Source organism: Lagenorhynchus albirostris, chromosome 10 (genome assembly GCF_949774975.1).
Source record: "Lagenorhynchus albirostris chromosome 10, mLagAlb1.1, whole genome shotgun sequence".
Lineage (NCBI taxonomy): Eukaryota > Metazoa > Chordata > Mammalia > Artiodactyla > Delphinidae > Lagenorhynchus > Lagenorhynchus albirostris.
In genome coordinates this window covers 66,943,882-66,953,298 of record NC_083104.1, presented here as the reverse complement: position 1 = coordinate 66,953,298, position 9,417 = coordinate 66,943,882, and the positions used below count along the sequence as shown (strand labels likewise).

At 50.2% G+C, this 9,417-nt stretch overlaps 1 protein-coding gene across 1 annotated transcript; it reads right to left on the bottom strand.

The window, feature by feature from the left end:
• Positions 1-3,781: 3,781 nt before the first annotated feature.
• Positions 3,782-9,079, bottom strand: PIM1 (Pim-1 proto-oncogene, serine/threonine kinase). Its single transcript, XM_060162758.1, has 6 exons — positions 8,613-9,079; positions 8,399-8,505; positions 8,246-8,296; positions 7,786-8,152; positions 6,066-6,242; positions 3,782-5,307 (listed from the first exon to the last, which is right to left on the bottom strand). The coding sequence occupies exons 1-6, from the start codon at positions 8,692-8,694 to the stop codon at positions 5,150-5,152; spliced, it is 942 nt and encodes a 313-aa protein (XP_060018741.1). The 5' UTR covers positions 8,695-9,079; the 3' UTR covers positions 3,782-5,149.
• Between the last annotated feature and the right edge of the window lie 338 nt (positions 9,080-9,417).

The following is a 9,417-nucleotide window of genomic DNA, read 5'->3' as shown; positions in this document are numbered from 1 at the left end:
CCTGCCTGATAATCTTTTTATAAAGTTCAAGAACAACGGAAACGAAACACTACATAATTTAGGAACACATGGCTATGAAATAAAAACTTTTTTTAAGAAATGTAAAAGAATGCTAAGCACAACATTCAGGACAGCAGGTTATGTCTGGGAGAGGCAAGGAATGGACTAAGAAAGGATCATATAGGTAGATGGATGTTATTGCTGATGTCTGCTTCTTGAATGGGATTCACCACCCAGTATAATATAACAGCAGGCCAGGCTCGAACCAAGGATGAGACTATATCATGAACCAAGGATTATGATTAACCCAGTTCTGTACATCAGATGTCTTGTTACAGTAAATAAAAATAAAGACTGTCCTCTCAGCTTGACCCTAGTTCTGCTTATTTTTGCACTTCCTCCCACAGCGATGCTGAGGGGTCACTGCAACCTTGCTCTTGGCAATCGGAGTTACTAGTGCAAGGCTGGGCAGGAAATGAACTGGGGATGAGGCCATATCTGCTTTAACACTGTTCTCGATGGGTCCTTTGTGGTAAGGGTTTCCAAGAACCAGCAGAGCAGTTGAAGGAGCTGAGTAACATTTACAAGAAATGTGTGCCTGCCCCACCCCCTAACCACCCCGCCCCATCCCCTCTCTCCTCCCTTTACCGCCTCCAACTCTTCCTCCCCACCGAGGCCCAAGTGAAGGGTAGCTCACAAGAGCCAGTAATGAATATTTCCAAGGAACAGAACTGTTTACCTGACTCTCTGGAGTCTGGGGAAGAACTGCCCTGACGTCCACCCAGATTCTGGGCCCTGAAGGAAACTTGAGATGACTAATCTACACAAACATTTATTAAGTAGCAGTATAGCAGAGTGGTAGTGAGCATGGACCACCTGGGTCCAAATTCTAACCTGGCCACTTCTTAGGTATGTGACTTTTGACATAGTACTTACTGCTCTGCACCTCAGTTTTCCCCACCTGCAAAATGGGGATCAATAATAGTATCTCCCTCATGGAGAGTTGTTGTAAGACTAAGACATGCAAAGCATGCAGAACAGTGCTGGGCACATGGTAGGTACTGAATGAGTGTTAGCTATTATCGCCAAGTGTTATAAAAGATGCAGATGAATCAATGAGACCATGCTCTAGTGCAGGAATTTGCAAACTTTTTTCTGTAAAGGGCCAGATAGTAAATATTTTTGGCTTTGCTGGCCATAAGGTCTTTGTCACAACTACTCAACTCTGCCATTGCAGTACGAAAGCAGTCATAAACAATTCGTAAACAGATGCGCTTTATTTATTAATGCTGACAATTAAATTTCACATAATCTTTACCTCTTTTGAAATATTATTCCTCACTCAGTCTGTTTTCAACCTAAAATGTTAAACCAAGTCTTAGCTTACAGGCCGTGCAAAACCAGGCAGCGTGCCAGACTCGGTCAGCAGGTTGTGGTTTGTCCCTCCCTGGTCTAATGGGGGGAAAAACATTAGCCCCTCTGGATTTCTTTGCTTTACCTGTATGTTCTGTGCCTCACTTCACAGGTGAGCAAACTGACGTTCACTCTTCAAAGTCCAGTTGAAATGCTGCCTCCTCTTTGAAGCCTTCCCAGATCACCTCAGCCAAGGGCAGTAATAACTCCATCTGCTGCCTCCTTTGTGATAAGCACACATTTATTCATTACTTTTAAAATTTTATCATGAAATATTTAAGACAAACCAAAAGCTATAAAGTATAATGCAGACACTCCCCTGGCTGTCCAGTGGTTAAGACTCCACGCTTCCACTGCAGGGGGCACGAGTTCGATCCCTGGTGGGGGAACTAAGATCCCACATGCAGCGAGGCGTGGACCAAAATAAAAAAAAAGTATAATGCAAAAACCTTAGTCCTCACCATCTGGTTTATGAAATAAAGCATTGCCCAAACAGTTGAAGGCCCCTATGCAGATACCCCTCCCTAAATCACAACCTCCCTTCCTCTTCCCCAGAGGAAACAGTCACCATCCTGACTCTGGGAATTTATTGCCGTGTACTTCTTTCTTAGTACTTTTACTACATATAGAAGCATCCCTCAGCAGGAGGTAATATTTGTTTGCATGTATGTACAGCCATTATTTAACTGGATTTTCTTAATAATCCACTCAATGAATATCTCTATTTAGAGATTAGTCTCAGAGGGTGTTATAAGGCCCAAGGGATCCAGTTAAGTAATGGTGGTAAAATCCAAGGCTGATTCCCAAGTCATGCTCTTAACCATTGCTCCCCTCTATATTCCTGTGGCCACACAGTCATGTTTGTTATCTGACCCCCTTTCCACACTAGATTTTAAACTGCCCAATAGAAGAGACTGTGACCTTTCACCCCTCCTATACAACCCCTAATATCTGGCACCCAGTATCTTGGCACTTACTATCTTGCACTCTTCTTCAAAGAGACACCATCTTCTATCATCCCTAGCAGTCTCAATAGAGGATGGGGAAACTGCCAGAAACTCACTTCAAGGGAAAGAAGAGTGGGGCTTTGATAGATTTCAACACATTTAGAGCAACTTTTAAGCCAACTGTCAACTTTACTGTAAAGGGTGAGGCATGCAATCCTCATACTCCAAGAGATTGGGAAGAGCAAGGAGGATAGAGAAAAGGGGAACTGAGAAAATCAGCCCCCCAGAACCGAGAAATTCTTCCTTCCTCTCCTACCGCCACATGGGAGCCGAGCTAGGGTTTGGGATCTAGTCCAAGCTTAAGGAGTGAGGAGTGACAATGAGTGAGCGGTATTGTGGCCTGGACCCTCAAACAACCTGACAAGACAGCATCTGGGCCAGTGTCCAAAGGGTGTGTGCATGCACTGAGGGGAGGGAGCAAGATGATGAGGAAGGAAGAAAGTTGTAGGCTGCTATTGATGCTTCTAAAGAAACCAGAAACGAATATTTACGAATACTTGACACGCACATTGACAGTGGTACTCACTCCACTGTTCTTTCAGGACGTAGTCAGGCCACGTGCACTAAGTGGATTCATGGGTTCTACCATCTAGTTTAAACTGAACTCTCACAAAATGAACAAGAGGCTTAAACAGATCCCTGCAAAGAAACCACGGACTAAAAATGCTAATTATCCCAGCACAAGCAGTAAGAAAATGGCCGGGCTAACATTTCACCTACTCCCAGTATAAGCTTTTTGTCGGGCACATTGGAGAGGAAAACTGCGTAAGTCAAAACAACGAATGCATTTCCACACGTCTATTATCAATGACTAAACTCCACACTAAAGATGAAGGGAAATTTACACAGGTATATAGTTTCCCAGTAAACACTTATTAAGGGTACGTGCTCAAAATGTTTTACTAGTGGGAGAGACAATTGAAAAAATCCTCAACTGGTAGTTTAACAAAATTTTGGTATCTTCTAGGTCAGCCTTGTCCAGTGGAACTTTCTGCAATGATGGAAATGCTCTATTGTTCCACAGCTATTAGTCACCAGTGGCCATTTCATGAAATCTGACTAGCACTGGGAAATAGCCACATATGCCATATTAGCCCAGCTCTACTAGAATTTGCATTGGGAATAGAGGTTGGGATTGCATTGGGCCCCTCCAGCCAAATCTTGTCCACACAAGATTGGTTCATCTACCCTTTGGCCATACATTCATTTCAGAAAGGTGACTATCCCAGACGTCCTACTGAAGGAAACCAGATTCAGGCTGAAAATTCCCTTTTTCCTCCCAGGATAGATTTTGGCATTTACCAAGCGTTCAATTAACGCGCATTAGCATGCCTCTGCATGGACAACACTTAAGCCACAAATTAAGACAAAAGGTATTTTATTCAAAAAACGCCAAGTATAAAAAAAAAAATAAGATCTCTTTTATTCCCCTGTACAGTATTTCACTCAGATAAAACCAGCAGGCTACATGCTGCTCAAAACACAGCCCCAGAGAGGATCCGGAAGGCACACCATCCAGAACTGCTTTTCATAAATCTATGCTATATACACAAGTCAGCAATGCCCCTCCCCCATCACCCACAGACCCCATGCCCACTCGGGTAAGCAGGCGAGGGGGCCCGCAGCAGTCAGGGAGCTGCAGCAGCTGTCCCGCCTGAGTCCCGTCACCCTATGAACAAACAGAGCAAGCGTTGCAGCCTTCCCCAAAAGGTCCCCAAGTCAGAGGAGGAAAGGAGAAAAGAAAACTATGGCGGCAGCTGTGGAAGCTTGGAGCAGGAAGGGAACCAAATAAATAAATAAATAAATAACATTGACCTCCAGGTTAGAATGCGCGTCTTTCCAAGAAAAAAAAAAACCCAAAACAAAACAAAAAAAAAACAGGTAAAATAATTTAAAGGTAAAATTAAAAAAGAATTAGATCAACTACAACCCTTTTGTACACTACCATGCCAACTGTACACACATTTACAGTTTTTCTGTTGATTTGCATTGTTTGTGCATTTTTGTGTGTGTGTGTGTGTGTGAGGTCTTGGCTTAGAAACAGTTAAGTAAAAACCAAAAAGGAAGACCAGTTCACTTGGGAGTTTTACTAAAGGAGGTGGAAAAAGGGCAGGTGGCTCAGCATTTGGCCCTGTAGCCTCTTCCATGGCACCTTTCATATGAAGGATGGGGGGAAGGGGTGGGGGAGAAAGAGAGGGAACCAAACCCAGGCAGATTTTTGGAGAAGCAGCAGGTAAAAGAGGCAAGTTCAAGTATTTCTCCCAGCACAGCCGGAGTCCCCACAGAAGGCACTCAGAAGAGTCGGAAGAGGTGACAGGGACTTAAAATGGTGCTAGTCCTATCCCACCCCAACCCGATTTCCCCCTACCCGACCCATCACGGCATTCAGCAGAACTCTTGATGAAGGGAACAGTTCCATGGCTGGATTCTGATCCACTCCCACCCCACCCGCCACCCCTGGGATTTTGCAAAGTCCAGCAATGCTGGACACCGATGAGAAGGAGAGCTTCTATGGGAGGAGTTGAAGCCTAGGACGGCTGGAGTGGAGTCTCTTCCTCCCTTTGGGAGGCAGCCTCCAGGGCCTGGGGTCTGGAATGAGTTGTAAATGTTGTTCCTGTATCAAGCACTGTCCTGCTCGGAGAGAAGTGTCACTGGTACTTGGGAAGCTGGAAACAGACACTTCCCCTCCCTTGAGCATCTGACAGAGAGGGGAGAACCTGCCCGAGAAGCTATTTGCTGGGCCCTGGCAACAGGCTGTGGAGATGGATCTCAGCAGTTTCCTGGGGCAGGAGGACATCTTGCATCCACGGATGGTTCTGGATTTCTTCAAAGGATGGCCGATCTGATGGTCTCAGGGCCAAGCACCATCTAATGAGATGTTGACACTCTAGAGAAAGCAAGATAGAGGTTATGAATGACTCAACTTCTTTTTGCAGTTCAAAGGTCTTCCCACTTTGCTTCCCAGGGGCCCACAAGTCAGGGATCCAACAGAGAGCCTGCCCTTTCTAGAATGCCTATTCTTCAATGAGAAGGTATTAACTAACACCTAGATGCTCCAGTATGCTTTCAGCTAAAAAACAGCTCCTCTCTTAAACCTGTAGTTTTCAAACTTCAATAGCTAGGGCCTTTCCCACGACGCCCACTCAACAGAAATAGGAAAGACGATGACAAGAGATTTTGATGAGACATCACTAAGTACGATGAGGTGATTCAATTCACCTACCAACTTACAAATATGAACACCACCCACGATGAGGTCACTGGAACCACAGTATTTAAGAGAGCCTGCCTGCCTTAAGGGAGAAGGCTCAAAGAGCCCTCAATTTTTCACTCCCTGGCAAAACAGCCAGGAGTTGAGGGATCAGGATCCTTTGGTACTTAAAAAAAAAAACCTTTCAGTGAAACTAAATGGTCTTTTCTTAATATTCTCACACACGCTCTGACCCCCCACCAAGGCACCCTCAAATGCAAACCATTTGATTCCTGCAGACCAGCTCTCAAGTGTGAATCATCTGCCTAGAATTCTAAGGCGAGGGCCATGGTATCTCCTGGAGACTGAAGCTCTCCAAACTCAAAGACCATCCCTGAGGACTAACAGCCTCGTGATTCCTGCCTCTCCTCAATAAAGGGCTTCGCAGAAGTTACCTGAAGAGACCCTCTGCCTGAAGAAAACTTGGCCCCTGATGATCTCCTCATCGTGCTCAAAGGGAATATCTCCACAGACCATATCGTACAGCAGGATCCCCAGAGACCAGACGGCTGCCGACCTGCCATGGTAGCGATGGTAGCGGATCCACTCTGGAGGACTATACACTCGGGTCCCTGCAAGCCAGGGGAATAGGAAGGAAAACATACTTTTAGCAAAGATAAAACACAAAGCAACTGAGAGGTATGCTGAGTAACTCTTAAAAAAAAAAAAAAGCACCACCCTACTTCTCTCAGCAGCTGGGTGAACTCCATTGCCCCCGCCAGGACTAAAAGGAGTGGATGAGAAGCTTATGGCAGCTCTCCAACCCAAAGCATTACCCACTTCTCTACCAGCTGAGACCATGAACAGCTCCAAGAAACAAACAGGGCTGGCCGCAGACCCAAAGCCTGAGGCCCGTATGTGGTAGACCACCCTCAATGGGAGGAGGGGATGAACATCTGCAAAATCAAGGGAGGTATCCCACAGACTATCCTTAAACTGCATTAAATGTCCTTGCCCAGGAGCTGGGTGAGAGTCTCATTTCAGATATGACCCAGGCAAGGACACTTGTACAGTATCCTAAGTCAGGGTGCCCTTTAAAAGGCCTTCCTCCCCACCCTCTGGATGTATGGGTAGACACCCACACCCCTTCCTCCCCACACTGGAAAGGTAGAGAGGCAGGGCTGGCTTCAGACCACGTGATTCCTGTTTACAAACTTTGAGTTGTAAAAAAAAAAAAAAAAAAAAGTGGGGCCATCCCGCTGGTGCTCACCAGGGGGCAGCAAAGACTGGAAGGAAAAAACATGGGAGGACCCGGCCAGCCATTAACTGTTAAATACAAAAAAATGCAGCCCAACCCAGCGTCCTCCAAGGGCAAATAAACACAAACCACAAGCCCCAGTCACAAGTTTTGAAAGGCTGTCGTTTGTTAGGTTAAGCCGCTCAGATGATGACCCACCCTCCCGTGCTTTGATCTCAAGCTCTCCCTTCTTTTCTGAAAGAACCCTCTCCAAGCCCCTCCCTAGGATAGGTTTTCATCCTCTCTGCGGAGACACCCAACTAATTTTCAAACCAGCAAGAGATCTTATTTCACAACATTCATTCCCGACTCCCTCACCCCACAACACCAAAAAAAAAAAAAAACCCAACAACAACAATGAATTATTTAGCGAAACTACTGTTTCTATTCCTTATTCGTCCCTAAATCAAAGGGGAGAAGAAAACCTGCAGCTCTAAAAACTACCTTACCGAAAACTAACTCCCTTATAAAAACAAAACAAAAATGACAAAACCGGCGTCAATTTTCATCTCTCCCGCTCTCTCCTCCCCCTTCCCCCCTCCCATCCTTTTACTGGCGGGGAAACTGGGTCAGACTTCAGAAATCTGGGCTACGGCCGGTTGCCCGCAACCTCTTATTCATCGGGAAAGCTTGGAACCCACTGAATTCCACTTAAAAAATAAAATCATGCCAGAAACATTACAGGTTCAGCTGGCTTGAAATCCCCGGCTTTCCTACGCTGGGAAGCTCTCCTTCGCCCCACCCCTGCTAGCATAGAGCCAGGCGGCCCGATGACCTTTACAAAGGGCCGGAGAGGAAAGCCTACCCAGGCCTCCAGGCCAGGCCGAGTCACCTGGGCAGTTCCCTCCCGGGCAACTCCGCCCCCAGGCCTGGCTCACCATCGAAGTCCGTGTAGACGGTGTCCTTGAGCAGCGCCCCCGACCCGAAGTCGATGAGCTTGAGCTCGCCGCGACTGAGGTCGATAAGGATGTTCTCGTCCTTGATGTCGCGGTGAAGCACCCCGCAGTTGTGGCAGTGCCGCACGGCCTCCAGCACCTGCCAGAAGAAGCTGCGGGCCAGCTCCTCCTGCAGGGCCCCCCTTTCCGTGATAAAGTCGAAGAGGTCTTGCACCGGCTCGGGCCTCTCCAGGATCAGGACGAAACTGTCGGGCCTCTCGAACCAGTCCAGGAGCCTAATGACGCCGGAGAAGCCCGAGCTCACCTTCTTCAGCAGAACCACTTCCATGGGCACTCGGGTGCCATTAGGCTGCAGAGGGGTGAGGGGGCTGCGTTAGGGCGGGAGTCGGAGGGTGCCCTTCACCCCACCCATCCTGGGGGTCGCCCCCTCCAGGGTACTCACCAGCTCTCCCCAGTCTGAAATGCGGTCCTTCTCCACGTGCTTGATGGCCACCTGGAAAGCCCCCCAGAGAGCGTTAGGTTCCCTCGCCCGGGCCAAACACACCCGTGCGCCCCCCGTCCGGCGCGCCCTCCCCGCGGCGGGCCGCCCACTCACCGGCAAGTTGTCGGCGACACGGATGCCTGAGTAGACCGAGCCGAAGCCGCCGCTGCCCAGGAGCGGGCCCACCTGGTACTGTGACTCCAGGGGCTCCTTCTCCTTGCCTAGGAAAGAGGGAGTCACAGGGGACTCAGTGCCGGCCCGCGAGCCCCCAGCTCCTACCCTGGAGGTCCAGCCGCCACTCCATCCTGGGGTTGGGGGGGGCGCTCACCGGGCGCCAGCTTGGTGGCGTGCAGGTCGTTGCAGGGCGCGGCGCGCAGGTGGGCAAGAGAGTTGATTTTGGACAAGAGCATCCCAACCTCCAGGATGTCGGCGTAGGGACGGTGTCTGGAGGAGCTGCAGCAGGAGCTGGGGTTGTGCCGGTGGCTGTGCCTACGGCTGGGGCTGAGGCTGCGGGTGGCGTTGCGGCTGCGGCTGACGCGGAAGGCCGAGGGCGAGTCGGAGGACGACTGGGGGCGCTGCCGGGGGCTGGCGGCTGACGGACACGCCGGCGGGGTCAGGCAGCACTGAGGGCGGAGGGGTGGGCGGCTCGTGGGGCTTGTGCCGCAGCGCCGCGGCACAGGGAGCTTGTAGCTGCTGCTGCCGGTCCCGCCGCCGCCGCCACCGCCGCTGCCGCCAAGTCCTCTCGGGCCTCCTCCGCCACCGCGGCCGCTGCAGCAGACACCCGGCTCGCCCTGCCGCCAGGAGTAAAGGGGCGGAGCGCGCCGGCGGGTGGGGGGCGCGCGGGCGGGCGGGGATGGGGCGGGGCCTCTCCGGGAGGCCTAGGCGGGGAGCTGGGCTGCTGGACCGGAGGAGGGAGAAGAGGGGGTGGGGAAGCGGCGGGACAGGGCGACTCCCCTCCACCCCCGCCCCTCGCGCTCAGTCGCCGCGCCCCGGCCCCGCCCCCGCCGCCGCATCTCCAGCCAACCAGAAGCCGATTGATCTGCATAACACGGCGCGCGACGCCCACGCCCCCGCCCAGCTCTTGCGGTCAGAATGGTCTCTACGCCGCCACGACGTGGCGGGAAGGAAAAGGC

Bases quoted from the DNA above. Each gene is read 5' to 3' on its own strand.
- PIM1 (XM_060162758.1), bottom strand. From the start codon at position 8,694: ATGCTCTTGTCCAAAATCAACTCTCTTGCCCACCTGCGCGCCGCGCCC. The intron at 8,297-8,398 runs GTGAGTGGGCGG...GGGGCTTTCCAG, and splicing joins GTGTCGCCGACAACTTGCCG to GTGGCCATCAAGCACGTGGA. The intron at 8,153-8,245 runs GTGAGTACCCTG...ACCCCTCTGCAG, and splicing joins TTTCAGACTGGGGAGAGCTG to CCTAATGGCACCCGAGTGCC.